This window comes from Mchenga conophoros, linkage group LG3 (genome assembly GCF_057382185.1).
Source record: "Mchenga conophoros isolate Kocher_MC1m ecotype Shallow Benthic linkage group LG3, M_conophoros_male_GT1.1, whole genome shotgun sequence".
Classification (NCBI taxonomy): Eukaryota; Metazoa; Chordata; class Actinopteri; order Cichliformes; family Cichlidae; genus Mchenga; species Mchenga conophoros.
Window position 1 is genome coordinate 30,214,450 of NC_140528.1, and position 19,796 is coordinate 30,234,245.

General features: G+C 42.6%; 1 protein-coding gene across 5 annotated transcripts in view; it reads left to right on the forward strand.

The window, feature by feature from the left end:
* The window catches only part of LOC146578096 (protein NLRC3-like), a 40,062-nt gene extending 24,026 nt beyond the window's left edge, over positions 1-16,036 (forward strand). For 4 of the 5 annotated variants that reach the window (XM_085257187.1, XM_085257227.1, XM_085257195.1 and 1 more), the window contains 4 exons: positions 6,779-6,952; positions 10,072-10,245; positions 14,675-14,721; positions 14,897-16,036. In XM_085257187.1, coding sequence (XP_085113313.1) covers positions 6,779-6,952; positions 10,072-10,245; positions 14,675-14,721; positions 14,897-15,456 — 955 coding nt within the window. In that variant the 3' untranslated portion in view covers positions 15,457-16,036. The remainder of the gene's footprint in view (positions 1-6,778; positions 6,953-10,071; positions 10,246-14,674; positions 14,722-14,896) is intronic. The other variant, XM_085257213.1, reaches the window with a different exon arrangement.
* Positions 16,037-19,796: the final 3,760 nt, after the last annotated feature.

Consider the following 19,796-nt stretch of genomic DNA (forward strand, 5'->3'; position numbering starts at 1 on the left):
GCGCTTTACATATCCAGTCATCCACCCATTCACACACACATTCACACACTGGTGATGGCAAGCTACATTGTAGCCACAGCCACCCTGGGGCGCACTGACAGAGGCGAGGCTGCCGGACACTGGCGCCACCGGGCCCTCTGACCACCACCAGTAGGCAACGGGTGAAGTGTCTTGCCCAAGGACACAACGACCGAGACTGTCCAAGCCGGGGCTCGAACCGGCAACCTTCCGATTACAAGGCGAATGCCCAACTCTTGAGCCACGATCGCCCCGTGGCTCAAGAAAATAAGCCTGCAGAGTGAGAGCGAATTGCTCTAATGGGGTGATATGGTATTATAAAGTCATCAAGATAAGAAAGGGCCTGATTCCTTAAGACTTTGAATGTGAGGAGCAGGATATTGAATTCAATTCTGGATTTAAGGCAAGGCAAGGCAAATTTATTTGTATAGCACAATTCAACAACAAGGTGATTCAAAGTGCTTTACAGAGACATTAGAAACAAAAACAGATAAAAGGCATGATTTAAAATTGATTAAAACAAGCAAGCAAACAAACTAACTAATTAACAGACAAACTGCCACCAGAAATTCTTAGGTGGCTGCCTCAAAACTGTTTTGCATGCTCCTGTGTCGCATACTGTTGTTGGAGCGACAGTTGAGGCTCATCAGCGTCGTGTTTCTGGCACAGGTTGTGTTATTCACACCTGTTCGTGCGATCCGAACCCTTATCGTAAGGGGAGCTACCAGTCCCTCTGCGGACGAGCTACTTTCTATTTTAAATTCCCTGAATTTAAAATACTCTCTAGACCCAGTCTAGGTTGTGTTATTCACACCTGTTCGCGCGATCCGAACCTTTATCGTAAGGGGAGCTACCAGTCCCTCTGCAGACGAGCTATTTTCTATTTTAAATTCCCTGAATTTAAAATACTCTCTAGACCCAGTCTAGACCCAGCTGGGGAGCTACCCAGAGCTCTAAACCCACAAAAGGGGAGCTACCAGTCCTTCTGCGGACGAGCTACTTTCTATTTTAAATTCCCTGAATTTAAAATACTCTCTAGACCCAGTCTAGACCCAGCTGGGGAGCTACCCAGAGCTCTACAAACAAACAAACAAACAAAACAGTATATAAAATCAAAACAGATAAAATCAGAACAGTCAAAGTGCTTTACAGAGACAGAAACAAAAACAAATAAAAAGCATGATTTAAAATTGATTAAAACAAGCAAACAAACAAACTAACTAATTAACAAACAAACAAACAAACAAACAAACAAAACAGTATATAAAATCAAAACAGATAAAATCAGAACAGTAGATAAAATCAGTAGTTAATGTAAGTTTTGAAATTTAAGCTTAAAAGTGTGGATTTGGTGCTTTATTCAAATGCAGCTGAGAATAGGTGAGTCTTCAACCTGGATTTAAATAAACTGAGTGTTTCAGCTGATCTGAGGTTTTCTGGGAGTTTGTTCCAGATATAAGGAGCATAAAAGCTGAATGCAGCTTCTCCGTGTCTGGTTCTGACTCTGGGAACTGATAAAAGACCTGATCCAGATGACCTGAGGGATCTGGAAGGTTCATACTGGGTCAGGAGGTCACTGATGTATTTTGGTCCTAAACCATTCAGAGCTTTATAGACCAGCATTAGAACTTTAAAGTCTATCCTCTGACGGACAGGCAGCCAGTGTAAAGACCTCAGAGCTGGACTGATGTGGTCCACTTTTTTGGTCTTAGTGAGGACTCGAGCAGCAGAGTTCTGAATGAGCTGTAGTTGTCTGACTGATTTTTTAGGTAGACCTGTAAAGATGCTGTTACAGTAATCAAGCCTACTAAAGATGAATGCATGGACTAGTTTTTCCAGGTCCTGTTGAGACATCAGATCTTTTATCCTTTAAATATTCTTGAGGTGATAGTAAGCTGACTTGGTTATTGTCTTAATGTGTTTTTCTAAGTTTAGGTCTGCATCCATCACTACACCCAAATTTCTCGCCTGGTTTGTGGTTTTTAGATGTATAGATTGAAGTTCTCTGGTGACCTGTAATCGTTTTTCTTTAGCGCCAAAGACTATTACCTCAGTTTTGTTTTTGTTTAGCTGGAGAAAATTGTGGCATAACCAGTCATTAATTTCCTCAATGCATTTACCAAGAGCCTGTACAGGACCTTGGTCTCCTGGTGACATTGTGATATATATTTGTGTGTCATCTGCATAGCTATGATAGTTTATTTTTGTTGTTCTTTATAACCTGTGCCAGTGGGAGCACGTAAATGTTAAACAGAAGGGGTCCCAAGATGGAACCTTGGGGAACTCCACATGTGATACTTGTCTGCTCAGATGTGAAGTTATCTATTGATACAAAGTATTTCCTGTTTTCTAAGTATGTCTTGAACCAGTTTAGTGCATTTCCTGACAGACCTGTCCAGTTCTCCAGTCGTTTGAGTAATATGTTGTGGTCAACTGTATCAAATGCTGCACTGAGATCCAGTAAAACTAAGACTGACATTTTTCCACTGTCTGTATTCAGACATATGTCATTAAACACTTTGGTCAGACCGGTTTCAGTGCTGTGGTTCTGTCTAAAACCTGACTGGACGGCATCGTAGCAGTTATTCTGTTTTAAGAAGTAACTGAGCTGTTGAGAAACTGCTTTTTCAATGATCTTACTTAAAAATGGGAGATTTGAGATCGGCCTGTAGTTGTTCATTTGTGTCTTGTCAAGATTGTCCTTTTTCAGTATAGGTTTTATTACAGCAGTTTTTAGTGATTCTGGAAACACACCTGATAATAAAGAAAAGTTGACGATCTGTAACAGGTCTGACTCTAAAGTCTTTGAGACCTTTTTGAAAAAACTTGTTGGCAGGACATCTAAACAGCAGGAGGAGGAGTTCAGTTGACCTAAGATGTCCTCCAGGTCTTTGCTGTTAATAGGTTGAAACTGTTTCATGGTGTTTAAACAGTTTTTTGGTGGACACAGTACATATCCTGGATCTGCTGTTGATGTACTAATTGTTTGTCTAATTTTTTGGATTTTTTCAGTGAAGAATTTGGCAAAGTCATTGCAGGCCATGGTCGAATGAAGTTCAGCTGCCACTGACACAGGAGGGTTTGTTAGCCTGTCAACTGTAGAAAATAAGACCCGAGCATTATGGCTGTTTTTAGTGATGATGTCAGAGAAGTAGGACCTCCTTGCACTCCTCAGTTGTAAATTATAATTGTGAAGTTTCTCTTTATAGATGTCATAGTGAACCTGGTGGTTTGTTTTTCTCCATCTGCGCTCAGCTTTCCTACACTCTCTTTTTTCATTTTTCACCAGTGTGGAGTTTCTCCATGGAGACTTTTTCCTTCCAGAGATAACCTTCACCTTAATGGGAGCAATAGTGTCCATTACGTTTAAAATGTTAGCATTGAAGCTATTGACGAGCTCATTGACTGACCCTCTGGACAGGTCAGGTGTTAATGGGAAGACCTGGTTAAAAATTGCACTACTGTCTTCAGTTATACACCGTTTTGTAATCACTGTTGTTGATATATTTATGTGGGCTGAGATTTTACTTTCAAAGAAAACACAGTAATGATCAGACACGCCCACATCAGACACAGTAACCTTTGAAATGCTCAGGCCCTTGGAGATCAGTAGGTCAAGAGTGTGTCCTCTATTATGTGTGGCCTCTGTTACATGCTGAGTCAGCCCAAAGTTGCCCAGAGTGTTACTCAGGTCTTTGGTCCCTTTGTCCTGAGGGTTGTCCACATGGATGTTAAAATCCCCAACAATAATTACACAGTCAAAATCAACACAGTTCACAGACAGCAGTTCACTAAGGTCATTAAAAAAGTCTGTGCAGTATTTGGGAGGCCTGTAAACATTAAGAAACACAACTTTGGATGGGGCCTTCAGCTGTAAAGCCACATATTCAAAAGACTGAAAACTTCCAGGAGATAGCTGCTTACATTGAAATGATTCATTAAATAAGACAGCAACCCCTCCTCCTCTCCTGCTCACCCTGGCCTCACTGATAAAACTGTAGTTAGGAGGGGTCGTCTCGATGAGAACAGCTCCACTGTTACTTTGGTCCAACCAAGTTTCAGTTAAAAACATAAAATCAAGATTGTGCTCAGTGATTAAATCATTAATTAAAAATGTTTTCCCAGCTAAAGATCTAACGTTTAATAAAGCCAACTTAAGTGTTTTAGAGGCATTACTTGTCCCCTCGTGTTTGGGAGCAGTCTGTGGCACACAAGGTATGTTTACTATGTTTAAAGATCTTTTACAGTGCACCTCTCTGTATTTTGACCAGGCCACATGTCTTCTTCTGTCACCTAAAAGTACAGAGATTTTAAAACCTTCTAGTGAACAGGGTCCCAGCTTCTCCTGGGAAAAGTCACCACTGCCATAATCCTTGCTGCCCGGACCCTTCACACATCACACATCAGACTGCGGAGACAGAGCATGAAGGTGGTAAGGAGGAACTAAGGGGGGCGAGGCTGGGCAATGTGACTTCGATTGCTCTGTTGAGGGTGGGGCTCGATGGCGAACCTTTGGCCGCTCTGGTGGGGGGTTTATGGGGGACAAAAAGGGATTGGGCCGGGGGGTAGATCTGAGCCCAGCATTGACCCGCTCCATCATCTCCTCAGTGAATTTCAGGTGTGGGGAGGAGGGAGAAAGGGAGGGGGAGGAGGGTGATGGCCTGTCAGGGGTTTGGGGGACTGGGGAAGATCGTGGTCCCTGGTCCTGGTCGTTGGTGTTGTTGAGAGAGTTGGAGGCAAATAGGGACCCCTCTTCTTGCCTCAGATGTCTCTCCTTTCTGAGGCTCTTCCCAGGTGGGGGCAAATGGAGCTCCTCCTCAAGGTTTCTGCTGGGCTTTGTCTGTTCTTGGAGTACTGTTTGTTCCTCTTTATGAGATAACTCCTCGTTTATCTCAGCCTTGGCACCAAGCACAGATGGATGACGTATGGAATAAAACAAGTTGGAGGTGAACAGTTTCATCCCTGACTTGTTAAAATTAAATCCATTTGCTTTGAACAGATGCCTGCGTTCCCAAAAAATAATAAAGTTGTTGATAAAATGCACCGAGTGGTCAGTACATGCTGATATAAGCCATTTATTCAATGTAAACAACCTGCTGAATCTCTCGTCTCCTCCTCTAACCGGCGGTACAGGTCCACTGATGAATACAGCTGCATTCAGAGAGTTTACAGTATTTAGTAATCCAGTATAGTCCCGTTTCAGAACCTCCGACTGTTGTTTGGACACATCGTTTGACCCTGTATGCAGAACAATGTTTGTCACAGTCGGATATTCATCTGCAATTTGAAGAATTCTCTCCTTCAGGTTGTTGACCATATCATTAGGAAAGCAGAGGACTTTAGTGTTCTTACCGCACATCCTTTGTACATCCTTTACGGCAGAGTCACCCACAATCAGAGTTTCAGGCCTAGCCTTTAGCTTTCCCTGTGGTCTTTTACTTATCAACAGATTTTCAGACCTTACTTCGCTGCTTTTAGATGGATGGTTGTCCGATATAGATCCAGGGTCCTTTGATAGTGGAGCAAATCTGTTGTGCAGTTTCACATTCAGTTGTTTTGGAGGTTTGTTGTTAATCTTCCTATTCACGGTTGTCCAGTCCTGTTTCCTCTCGTATACAGGGGTAGAAGAGCTTCTCTGTCTCGTAGGAAGTGAAGGCCAGTCGGTTTCAGAGATTTCAGCTCGCTGTGCTCTGCCCGTGATGTGTCCTCCCCCTTCCAGGAGACATGATTTATGTCTTGGTTTAGCACCACGACAGTCCAAGGGGGGATTATCACTTGAGGATTTATAATAATGCACAGAGTCTACTTTCTTGGTCATGTTATCTGTGCTCCTTAGCTGTGTACTAGCTTGCTCATCGCCATTGTTTTGAATCAAAGGCAAGGTTGTTTCATTTCCACACAGTCCATTTACCTCCACGTTTACTTCTAAGCGATGAATTTTTGTCTCCAGTACTGCAATCTTCTGCAGGAGGCTGTGGTAGTCATCTGTGGAGAGGGAAGGCATCTTGTTGCTAGTTAGCCTAGCGGTTAGCACCTTTCCAGGCTATTGAGGCTGTTCGGTGCCCAGATGCTGTAATCAGGCTTCAGCTGTGTCTAGGCCACAGACACACGGAGCGCTGAGGATAAGGTAACTATAAAAATGTTGCTGTTTCTGTTAAGGACACTTTAGTCCTAATGATCTATAAGTGTCCAGAAGCTATCGCAGGTAAGCTCATACGGAAAAAAGGGAAAAAATCAGCATAAAAATAAATAAAAGAAGAAAAGCATTTAAGGAGCAAAGAGATGAAGGAGCAAAGAGATGAAGCGTCCACACTCGCAAAAGGGGGAGGTGTCTTCTGAGAGCGAGCCTATGAAGGGAAGCCAATTTAGGAGAAATCCTGGTCAAAAATGACTCCAAGGTTCCTCACAATGTCAATGCAAGACGAAGCCATTCTGTTGTAATAGTTGCAGTATGTGGTTTTGCATTGCCCTGGTGAATACTTCCCTGAAATAGATGTCATCCGGATGTAAGCATATGTTGCTCTAAAGTCTTTATATACATTTCAGCTTTCATAGTTCCTTCCAAAACATGCAAGCTGTCCATACAAACAAGTCAGATGTTATGAGGTTGTATAAGTGCATATGGTATAAAAAAAATACAATTCATATAGCCATTTATCAAAGAAAACTTAATATTGCCAAATATTACAGTAAGTATTCGCTGCAGCTTGAACACACTTTAACGCCAGTGTCTTTTGTCGTCTTGTTAATATATTTTCAGAATGTGTGGCTGTAACCTCTCAGAAAGGATCTGTGAAACTCTGTCCTCAGTTCTCAGCTTTCAGTCATCTGGTCTGAGAGAACTGGGCCTGAGTAACAACAACCTGCAGGATTCAGGAGTGAAGCTTCTGTGTGATGGAGTGAGAAGTCAACAATGTGTATTGGAAATTCTCAGGTCAGGCTTCACTCATGCTACTTTAAAATCTGACTCACACCATTAGTCAAAAATCTAACTCATGTAGAACTTTATCGCCATTTCCAAAACAAGACAGAGATTGTATTTATATTAACCCTTTAAAGCCGGTCGGAGCGGGCACACTGCGTTTTGTGTAACTATTTTTAAATCCCTGTAGAACCGAAACCACGTAAGCTAGCGCAATAATTTTTTTTTTTGCATATGAAACTGGAGTAGTTGTACTTACATCTTATGCCATCAGCTTGTCCTAGGTCACAGTTTGCCGCTTTGCCGATCCGATCAGCTGGTCATAACACGTCCTACATTGACATAGACGTCAGCGAGAACTATCGCATGTCCGCCATTACCTGCCCAAAATTGGAAGTGACATCATTTCGCGGAAAATGTCGTTTTTTTTACATATATGCATTGTAAGCCTATACTGGTGTTTTTAAAAGTCATGTTTTACTTCATCCTTTTCTGAATAGTTTCTGGGATGCTTAGAACTCAAATTACACTGCTTTAAATAGTTTAGTTTTATGCACATGCTGTTTTCTTTGCAAATTTACATTATACGATTTATTTTCGTTTTTTCTAGAGTATATAAAAATTGGTGTATTTCAAAAATAAAACTATGAAGACACTCAAAATAAATTTCCTGTTGTTGTAAACTATTTTTTGCAACTTTTTTGTATTTACAGTTTTGAAGGATAAACCTCTTAAATTTCTCTAAGTAGAAATCTATGTAAAAAAAAAAAAAACAACTTTTAATTTCTTTGTAGTTCATTGCACTTTTTTGCAATTTATGTAGTTACTATGGACTTAATACAGACATATTATTAAATTTTGGGCTATAACAGTTGTATTGATGTATAGCAACTTGAAATGCTCCCAAAAATGGCACTACAGCATGTAAAAATATATAGTAAGCTCTGGCAGACTTGGTTCTATGGTAGGTCTTAAAGGGTTAATATATCTGTATATACAAGCAATATACAGGTATATTAATATATCTGTATATTGCTTCTATGGGATCTCCATTTCACAGTCTTTTAGAATGCTTGACATGAAAGAAATTCTTGGATATTTTTGTCTAAATGATCACATTAGTTGTGCAAGGTAATAAGAGGATTTTTTTTCTATGTGATATTATGCAGCATTCACAAACAGTACATGTGCACTAACTGGGATTCATAAATACAAATTTAGAGCTGCCTTTGTCTGGGCATACAAGTAATTAATGAAAGCCTGACTGTCTCTGAAAATTTAAATATCTAGAAAATGATTACAACTCGGGATGGACCAATCCGATATTATGTATCGGTATCAGTCCGATGCTGACCTAAATTACTTGATCGGATATCGGAAAGGAATAAAAAATGTAATCCGATCCATTAAGCACAAAAGCAACTTAGATAACATGCGACATGGCGTAACCCAGCTCATGACCTTAGCATGTCAGACCAGTATGCGTCACGTGATTGAGCGCCTGTGGCGTGCGAGACCTGTCGGCCGTCTGGAGTTACTTTACACTGAAAGCATTTGGAGCCTCGCTACTTGCTTCCAAACTGGTATTTCATATCAGAGAAAGCTATCCCAGAGAAGTAAAGCAAGTCTGTAAGTTCATCTCTGAATATTTGTAAAGTATTTCCACGCTAAATTTAACAACCGATATATAGCACAAAAGCTGGACTGGCCATTGGACGATGATGGTGATTTTTCCAATTACAGCCATTCCAGAGAAGAGTGGCCTGAAAATTGAAGGCTCTGCCTCCGTAACATTCATCATCCCCCCTTCATTTCTAAATTCAGCTGCATAATCCTGTCTGAAACTTTCCTCACCTCCACAACACTATTCACATAGTCTTCCGTCAAAGTTACTCATGCTCCATTTCTCTTCCTAACTATGCCATGGTAGAACATGTTAAAAGAAATGTCTGAAATTTTGCTGGGGAAGTGTGTTATTGCTGGGTGGATTGTTGGGGTTTCTTTATTTTCTTTTTATCGTCTGTGAAAAGGTGTTTGCCACCTTTGTGATTTCTTATTATTTTTACATTGGGCACACATAAACTTTTCAGATCTTCAAAGAAATTTAAATATCAAGTAAGGTTATAAGGCCAGTTCTAAAGCTGTGAAATTCCAGCAAACCACAGAGAGAGCCATTGTCCACTAATGGTGAAAACATAGAAGAGTAGCAACTGGTTGACTGCAAATACCCCAAAAATGAAGCAATGACTAATCCAAGAGGTCACAAAAGACCCCACAACAGCATTGAAAGAAATGCAAACCTCATTTGCCTCAGTTGAGGATGGTGTTAGTCCACCATAAGAAAGAGACTGAGCAAAATGGACTGCATGCCAGAGTTCCAAGACAGTGTGATGATCCTGTTTTCCCCAATAAGTCAAGTCAAGTCAAGTCAAGTCATCTTTATTTATATAGTACATTTAAAAGACATCAGGTGTCAGCCAAAGTGCTGAACAGAGAAATATAATAATAATTAAAATAGATAAGATGAAAACATAGAAACATTGTGAGACATCCATATATTTTTGTAAAAAAAAAAGTGTACATGCAAATATGCACATACGTATGCAAAAATGTACACATTCACACACAAGCACATACGTGAACATAAAATACATGTATACGTGTCTACACATGCAAACATCATCCAATGAGATAAAAGACCAGGGTAGCTGAAACAGAATAAAAGGGGTGTCAGAGAGATCCGAAAGCCTTGGAAAATAGGTAGGTCTTCAGATTTGATCTGAAGACTTCCAGGGACGAAGAGGATTTTATGAAAGGGGGAAGACTGTTCCAGAGTTTCGAGGCGGCAATGGAGAAAGCCTGTCACCTTCAGATTTGAACTGGGAGCGTGGAACTAATAAAAGCATCTGACTGGAGGAGCGCAGAGTTCGAGTGCAGGCGGGACAGGCTTGAGTGACAGATGCCTAGATAGAGAGAGTTACAATAGTCAAGACGTGATTATATGAAAGCATGGATAACAGTTTCCTGGCCTTTAGATGACAGGATATTTTTGAGTTTAGAAATGCTCCTGAACATTAAGTATTAAAGTTCTGGTTAATTATTCACAGATGTATTGTTTTGTGTGTCTGCAGTCTCTCAGGCTGTCTAATCACAGAGGAAGGCTGTACCTCTCTGGCCTCAGCTCTGAGCTCCAACCCCTCCCGTCTGAGAGAGCTGGACCTGAGCTACAATCATCCAGGAGCCTCAGGAATGAAGCTGCTGTCAGCTGGACTGAAGGATCCAGGCTGGAGACTGGACACCCTCAGGTATGGAGAGAATGTCTGATAGAGGAGGAAGAAGAGGAAACATTTTATGTGTCCTTCACTCAGGTCCCACAGACATGATCTGAGCAACCACACACAGTAGGTTTTTCTTTACTCAGAAAAGAAATACTAGTCTACTTGGATGATAAATTCATAAATGATAGAGGGAAATCTGTCTTGAAACTGCCAAATTAGGCAGGGGTGTGGGTGTGGGGGGTAGCTCAGTTCAGGGGCGGGATAGCTCTGTAGGTAGAGTGGTGGCCCCATGATCAGAAGCTTGGAGTTTCGACTCCACTGAACACTGAGCGCTGCATTGGTGGCTGCCCACTGCTTCATTGGGTGAATGGGTTAAATGCAGAGCAGAGATTTCCCTGCGGGGACTAACACATACACACTGTTATGTTGCGTTCTATTTAGAAGAAATTATTCTTGTAGATATGTTTCTTACCTTTTTCACTTATGAGCTAATCAGAAACTGTTTGCCTCATCTACCATTTATCAATATTGAATTTTTCTTTTGTTACTTCTACGCAATCATTACATTATCTGAATGTGTGGAATGCTGAACACAGTTATGTTTAATAGGGGAAGCAACATTACATTGATGTATCATGATTTATTTTAATGCTGTGAAACACGAGAAACTGAGAAAAACAGAAATATAAGAAACCCAAGTATAACAGAATCTACAAGTAAGTTTGATGCAGGTTTTTGATGATCAGAAAATCCATCAAAGAGAAACCAGATTACAAATGATGATAAGAGTTACAGTTGATTCCTATTAAGCACAGATACACGGTACCACTGAAAAAGCATGGCAGGCTGGACATGCTCTCTGCTTCTAATTGGAATGTATTAGTTATCAGATAGCTACAGTGTTGAACACTGAATATAGGTGACAGACTAAACTATGACTGATTAAATTCTGCCTAAACCAGTAGAGAGACCCGGGGAATACGGCAATGTTTTTGTAGCCATTTCCCTCATTGCAGGGTTTCACAAGTGGCTCATCGAGTATCACTATTGAAAAGCTAATTGTATGCAGTCTCATAATGTTACATTTTAGTACCTGCTTGGATCGCTCAGAACCCTGGTGGAATGGGTACTAAAAAAGCACCTGGTACCAGGTACCTAATGGAAAACCCTGAAAACCTTGATGAACTATAGTGAGACGATCCAAGAAGGTACTGATTGAAAAGGGACTATAGATTGAGGTCTCCATCAAACACTACATCCTCTCAGTATGTGTTTGGAGATAATAGTAGCATCCTCAGTCATAACTGACTTGGATTTCTTGCTGTGACAATTCAGAATCGTCAGAATCAGAATACTTTATTTATCACTAGAGGGAATTGTGTTGGTTACAGTGCTCCAGTAAAAACAGTAACAAAAACAGACACTACAAGAAGTAAGAAATAGAACAATATATGCAATATATATATATATATATATATATATATATATAAAAAACACCCAGCACGCCCCTGCGGGCGGTTTATCCTTCAAGCTCGGGTCCTCTACCAGAGGCCTGGGAGCTTGAGGGTCCTGCGCAGTATCTTAGCTGTTCCCAGGACTGCGCTCTTCTGGACAGAGATCTCCGATGTTATTCCCGGGATCTGCTGGAGCCACTCGCCTAGCTTGGGAGTCACCGCACCTAGTGCTCCGATTACCACGGGGACCACCGTTACCTTCACCCTCCACATCCTCTCGAGCTCTTCTCTGAGCCCTTGGTATTTCTCCAGCTTCTCGTGTTCCTTCTTCCTGATATTGCTGTCATTTGGAACCGCTACATCGATCACTACGGCTGTCTTCTTCTGTTTGTCTACCACCACTATGTCCGGTTGGTTAGCCACCACCATTTTGTCCGTCTGTATCTGGAAGTCCCACAGGATCTTAGCTCGGTCATTCTCCACCACCCTTGGGGGCATCTCCCATTTTGACCTCGGGACTTCTAGGTTATACTCGGCACAGATGTTCCTGTACACTATGCCGGCCACTTGGTTATGGCGTTCCATGTATGCCTTGCCTGCTAGCATCTTGCACCCTGCTGTTATGTGCTGGATTGTCTCTGGGGCATCTTTACACAGCCTGCACCTGGGGTCTTGCCTGGTGTGATAGACCCCAGCCTCTATGGATCTTGTACTCAGAGCTTGTTCTTGTGCTGCCATGATTAGTGCCTCTGTGCTGTCTTTCAGTCCAGCTTTGTCCAGCCACTGGTAGGATTTCTGGATATCAGCCACCTCCTCTATCTGCCGGTGGTACATACCGTGCAGGGGCCTGTCCTTCCATGATGGTTCCTCGTCTCCCTCCTCTTTCTTGGGTTTCTGCTGCCTGAGGTATTCACTGAGCACTCGGTCAGTTGGGGCCATCTTCCCAATGTATTCTTGGATGTTCCTTGTCTCATTCTGGACTGTGGTGCTGACACTCACCAGTCCCCGGCCCCCTTCCTTCCGCTTAGCGTACAGCCTCAGGGTGCTGGACTTGGGGTGAAACCCTCCATGCATGGTCAGGAGCTTTCTTGTCTTTATGTCAGTGGTTTCTATCTCCTCCTTTGGCCAGCTTATTACCCCAGCAGGGTACCTGATCACGGGCAGGGCGTATGTGTTGATGGCCCGGATCTTGTTCTTACCATTCAGCTGACTCCTCAGGACTTGCCTGACCCTCTGCAGGTACTTGGTGGTTGCAGCCTTTCTAGCGGCCTCTTCATGGTTCCCATTTGCCTGCGGGATCCCCAGGTACTTGTAACTGTCCTCTATGTCTGCAATGTTGCCTTCTGGTAGTTCAATCCCCTCAGTTCTGACTACCTTCCCTCTCTTTGTTACCATCCGACTACACTTCTCCAGTCCGAACGACATTCCAATGTCATTGCTGTATAGCCTGGTAGTGTGGATCAGTGAATCGATGTCTCGTTCACTCTTGGCATACAGCTTGATGTCATCCATGTACAGGAGGTGGCTGACAACTGCTCCGTTCCGTAGTCGGTATCCGTAGCCAGTCTTGTTAATGATCTCACTGAGGGGGTTCAGGCCTATGCAGAACAGCAGTGGGGACAGAGCATCTCCTTGGTAGATCCCGCACTTGATGGTAACTTGTGCTATGGGCTTGGAGTTGGCCTCTAGTGTTGTACGCCACATCCCCATTGAGTTCCTGATGAAGGCTCTTAGGGTCCCATTGATCTTGTACAATTCTAGGCATTCCAGTATCCAGCTGTGGGGCATTGAGTCATAGGCCTTCTTGTAATCAATCCAGGCAGTGCACAGGTTGGTCAGTCTGGTCTTGCAGTCTCGGCTGATTGTTCTGTCTACCAGTAGCTGGTGTTTTGCACCTCTGGCATTCTTGCCAATTCCTTTCTGTGTCCCGCTCATGTATTGACCCATGTGCCTGTTCATCTTAGCCGATATGATGCCTGACAGGAGCTTCCATGTAGTACTGAGGCAGGTTATTGGTCGGTAGTTGGAGGGGACCGGTCCCTTCTTGGGGTCCTTGGGGATCAGGACCGTCCGCCCTTCAGTTAGCCATTCCGGGTGTCTCTCGTTAACTAGCAGCTGGTTCATTTGTGCTGCCAGACGCTCATGGAGTGCAGTCAGCTTCTTCAGCCAGTAGGCGTGAACCATGTCGGGCCCTGGTGCTGTCCAACTCTTCATACTGGAAACCCTTTCTTGGATATCTGCCACTGTGATGGTTACTGGACCCTGTTCAGGGAGGTCGCTGTGGTCTGCCCTCAGATCCTCTAGCCACTGAGCATTGCCGTTATGGGTTGCATCCTTCTCCCATATGCTCTTCCAGTATTGCTCCGTCTCCAGCCTTGGTGGTGCTGTTCTCTTATTGTTCCCTTGCCACTATATATATATATATATATATATATATATATATATATATATATATATATATTTATGTCACTTTCTAATAAATATCTGAGCATGTGCAAAAAGAGTGTAGTTATAGCAGTATACAGTGTGTTAGGTGAACGAGTTGTACAGGGAGATGGCCACAGGTAGGAATGATTTCCTGTTGTTCAATGGTGCTTTTTAGTAGTCTCAGTCTCTCATTGAACGTGCTGCTGTGGCTAGCCAGCACGTCATGGAGTGGGTTGGAGAAATTATCCAGCATTGTCTTTATCCTGAATAACATTTGCCTCTCCATAAGAACCCTAAGATAGTCCAGCTCCATCCCCACGACATTACTGGCCTTTTACTGAGTTTGTTAGCAGCAGCAATTGACAATTGATCGAACCATTACTTCAAAGAACTTACAGATCCAGGATCAGTCCAAATCATCAGCAGGTTGATCCGCGTATGGATTGAAGTGTATTTGTGAAAATGTTGGACTGTTCCTTTATCAGTGTCTAACAGTATGTGTACGAGAGCCATGTAATGTCCATGTGTGCATGCTGAACGACACTGTGCTGGTCTGACCCCCCTCCTCCTTTCAGGGTGGAGCCTGCTGGAGAACGATGGTTGACACCAGGTCTGAGGAAGTGTAAGTGTGTTTTTAATGTGATTCATGAAAACAAAGCAGCACACATTCAACCATCTTCAAACTGTCACATCACTCATTCACATCTCTGATGTCAGGAGTCATCATCAAAGTGTCAATCAATGAACAGATGATGGATCAATAACTGCAGCTGGATTGTGTTTGTTCTCTCCATCAGATTCCTGTCAACTCACAATCGACACAAACACAGCCAACGAATACCTCAGAATTTCTGACAACAACAGGAAAGTGACATGTGTGGAGGAGATTCAGTCATATCCTGATCATCCAGACAGATTTGAAAACTGTTATCAGCTGCTGTGTAGAAATGGTCTGACTGGTCGCTGTTACTGGGAGGTTGAGTGGAGAGGAAATGTTGATATATCAGTGAGTTACCAAAGAATCAGAAGAAAGGGACGCTGTAAGGACTGTTTGTTTGGAGGGAATGATCAGTCTTGGTCCCTGATCTGCTCTCATGATGGTCCTGAATCTGTTTGTCACAATAACAGAGAAACATCCATCTACTCCTCCTCCTCCTCCTCCGCCTCCTCCTCCTCCTCTGTCTCTAACAGAGTAGCAGTGTATGTGGACTGTCCTGCTGGCACTCTGTCCTTCTACAGAGTCTCCTCTGACACTCTGATCCACCTCCACACCTTCAACACCACATTCACTCAAACTCTTTATCCTGGGTTTGGGTTCTGGCCTCATCGTAGTGGTTCCTCAGTGTCTCTGTGCTGACTTGAATGTAAAGAGTGTCCTCCTGTTAAAGGAACTGTCAAGGTTTGGCTGTGTGGCAGGTAGGATGTAGGACCCAAACGCCGGAACAGGCGAAGTTAACTGAGAACATCAGCTTTATTGGTGGAAACTACAGATTTAGACAGGAGCACGAGGGAAACACACAGCAGTAAGGGTGCACAACATGACAACAAATGGGGAAGACTAAGGACTGAAATACACAGGCAGGTTTTGGGATTAAATTATTTGAAGTGCCTCAATTCTATGCTTTATATTAACTAAAATGCCATATAACCATATAGTGTAGTATTAAGTAGACACAGCCCTGAAAAATAAAGGCATTAGACTACGTGTCCTTGGGAAGTGGAATGCTGTAGACTCTCGCTCATGCCTGCCGGGGAAAAGTAGATAACAGGGGAGCATTTTTTAGTGGAAAGTTACTGAGACACTGTTTAGACTAGAATGAGAGAGCTTCTGTAATAAAACTGTTAGGGGCACACCACCATTTTGAGATCCGCTGCAACGTGTCATGGAGGATGCATCTCCCTTCATAAAGTAATATGAAAGATAAATAAAATGATAAATGGTCTACTGAGCAGTGTTTTGTCTTCCATCGGATGCATCTGAGGAATCAAAAGAACTCGGTGAAGTCTTGGTACTAAACACAGGATAACAAGAGGATTGGGAACAGGTGGAAACACAGTTCAGACTAATCAGATGTAATGACACAGAGGAAAAGCAAAACTCAAAACACTGAACACAGGACACGAGACTTTCAAAGGATAACAGGAAGCGGGAGACAGGCATAGAGACGCAAAGTTCATAAGGGGACATGGCTGACAGGGGAGACAGAGAGAACATGAAGCACAGAGGCAAGTAAGTAGTAAGTAACCCAAGTTAACCAAATGCCTGTCTAAGTCACAGAGTCAATGGTGCATAGTGGGGGGAAGGGGGCAGGGAATAAACTGTTCCACAGTGTAGGAGCTTGGGTTTGAAAACCACGATCCCCCTTTGTTTTCAAACGGGTCTTTGGAATAGTTAGAAGACCACTATTAATGGATTTAAGGATCCGGTATAGAGAGTAAGGTTGAAGAATCACAATGATATAAGTGGGGGCTGATAGGTTTGTAACATAAACCTATTCGCTGGAACGTTAAGGACAATCTGCTACGCAGCAAAAGCAAGACTCAAGGCACCAAAGTTCTCTGGTTACTCATGCATGAGGGAGACCTGGCTGGAGCCAAGTGTCGTTCCACCACTTGACCACTGTCAGACTCTCAGCCAGGTTTCCCCACAGCACTCCTTTTATTGTGGTTACATGAATATGCATAGGGTCATTAACATATAACATTTTACATAGGTATACATGTGAACAAAGAATACTGTGTGTGTGTGTGTGTGTGTGTGTGTGTGTGTGTGTGTGTGTGTGTGTGTGTGTGTGTGGACTGCTGATCAAAGGGTCAAACATCCTTGGTCAGGAAGAGGGTAGCCTCCCCCTCACCCTAGATGGTTCATCCTAGATAACACGGTGAGGAAGTCCTGCAGTTCATCTAAACAAAGAGCACTTAGACTAGAACAGACGCAACTACGTTAATCCTACCATAAAATAATAAGACACGGTATGACCTCTCATGCTCCCAAAGTGCTGTCTAATACACACAAAGTTTGCAGACTATCAAGGATCAAAACCTCTACCAATCTACAACTAATTACAAAACTCTAAGCATATATAAGTAAATATTTCTAAGCATAAATGACAATCAACAATACAAATCTAACATTTCCCCCCTTTTTGACCTTTATGCTTGAAAAGTTCCCAGTTATGATCACCTCATGTCTGACAGTTTCAATGCAAACATTTTTATACTCAGCATATGTCAAATCACCCTAAATTACTGAAAAGGTACACAGTACAACAAATGTATTAGCAGTTATCCCATTCATTGAGCTCATCTCATGGCAAACTGCATCTTACGAGCAAACAAAGAAATTGTTAATTTAATAGTGAAAATAAAAAAGTAACATTTTCAAAAACATCTCAGCTTGGTAATGCTTCCTCCAGGTGTGCACATCACATGTCTCTCTGCAGAGTGGTTTAAGTTCTGCAGGGCGTCATGAATGTCTCTTCCAGTTGTTTCCATCGTTGTCCATAGGACCAGAGTCCAAATGTATGTAGAATAGACATTCAAACATACCAGTTGGTTTTGTTGTTTGTCAACATGGTTCTCAGCTATTTCCAAAGCTGCAGACCTCTCAGCACTCTAGTTTTATGGCCTCCCATTACCTCACTTCAGGCCTTCGTCCTTTGAGGGGGATATTTATGACTCCTTCATTGTCCTTCATTGTCCATACTCTGCAGAAAACACCTCTGTGGAAAGGGTGCAGGGTTGTCTTACTGCTATTATGATCCCAGCAGCCTTCAGAGTGTCATCGTATGCACAGTACAGTGGCACAGCGTTAGGTGATGTTCATAGGAAACTGCTGTTATCACCACCATAGCTTCTGGTTCCTGTGCTTTTCACAGAATCATGATGTCATCCTCGAACTCCTTCTACGCTGTCGATGGAGCTTGGCACGCTCCTCATCCCCTGAGTGTTTATGTTCCAACGCTGCTGAAGGTTTAAGGCAGAGCACGTCGTACACCTTAGTCGTCTTCCTCAGCGTCAATATTGAATCTTTCATTTTATTTAAAATCTTGCTGTGGGAAGTCTCCTCTTGATTTCCTGGAAGCTCAGTAGCACAGCTCTCTGTGTGATGTCTGCTGTGCTGAAGATGATCTCTGATCCTCCTGAAGCCTCTCTCCCATCTTGTGGACGATCCTCTCCTCTATTTTGCAGGCAGTTTCATGGTCCTTGCTGTGGCTCCAAGGTCTGATTTCATGCTGGGCCCCAACCAGCTTGACCTTTGACCTCAACCACTGCCTGGCTGTCAGCTATGCCTGGAATGGTTCACGCTTCTCACTGGGTCTCTGAAGATTTCTCAGGAGATTACTGCTGCACCTGTATTTCCTTGCTAAGAAGAAAAACTTCTATTTGGAGAGCATGTCAACAATCATCAAACCACATTCTTTAGTTCAGTGAACTTCACTTATAGGCCATCAAAGCCTCATCTGAACATGGATGCACCACTTGCATAGGTTTAATATTTGTAAATAAACGGCTAATCACACAAATCACTGCAACAATAATAGTAAACATTGTTTAATGTTAATCCTTGCACTCCACCTCTTGACGCATGGACACACCCATGCGTCAACTCACCAAACCTGGATTCCAGTCTTAAAGAAAAAGATTAGCTAGATCATATCCCAGGCAACATCAGGGCATCTCCTCCCCTGGAGCAGCACCACCCTGGACCTATAATCCTGCAATGAAAATGTTAGTGTGCTTTGCATATTAAGTTTGCTTAACACCTGGCTCTCCCAGGAGCCTGCATACACACCATCATGGCCTGGAAAACAAAATCTGGAAGTAAAATCAAACTCCATACCTGTAAACAATTATATCATAAGGACAAGAAGCATTCAACATCAGCAAGACAAGTGTCATGTGCAGGTTTTCTCAAATCAGTAAACTACAATTATTTCCATAAGTCGCCTCAGACATGGATCATCCCATGTACTCAGGCAACATTAATGTAATCGGTGACTGCTCTTAAGCAAAGTCACTCCACTTATATATTACTATGGGCTCAAAAGTGGCCAGCTAATGAGCCCATATCAAACTATCCCAGAAACACTGTATCTCTTATTTGTTTTACTCATGTCACTTGTCCGTTTCAGCTGAATCTTCCACAGCATTCTCAAAGAAATTAACATTAGCAAAACACATTGACTGCAGTCAGACAGAGGTCAGACACAGGTCAACAGGTTCCAGAGGTGCCATAAAAACACCATAAAGTCAACCCTAGCTGTGGAAAGAAGTAACACCAGTTCTCAACACAGGAAATTTCACACATGTTATTCACATTATCAAAGTAACCTTCACATTTTCCCATCAACACAATGCAACAGCATCACCACTCACAACCTGTAAACACAGTTTTCCTCACACATAAACCCAGAAATCCTGTAGTAGGAAAAAACATCAACCAGTTGTCCTGGTATAAATCGCATCATCAATTCACATGAAGAACTGGCATGCTGTAAGAAAAGAAAATGCAAATATTAGCGCTTGCGCAGGCGTATGCATACTTTGTCACAGTTATCTCTGTGAGCAACTCAAGCCTATGAATAACACACCTGATAAATGCACAGACACAGAAAATGGCATTTAAAAGGTTAAATCACCACGCAACCTCGAGTGTTGCTGTCATCTTTCTGCTCCTGTAAAAGGAAACACATG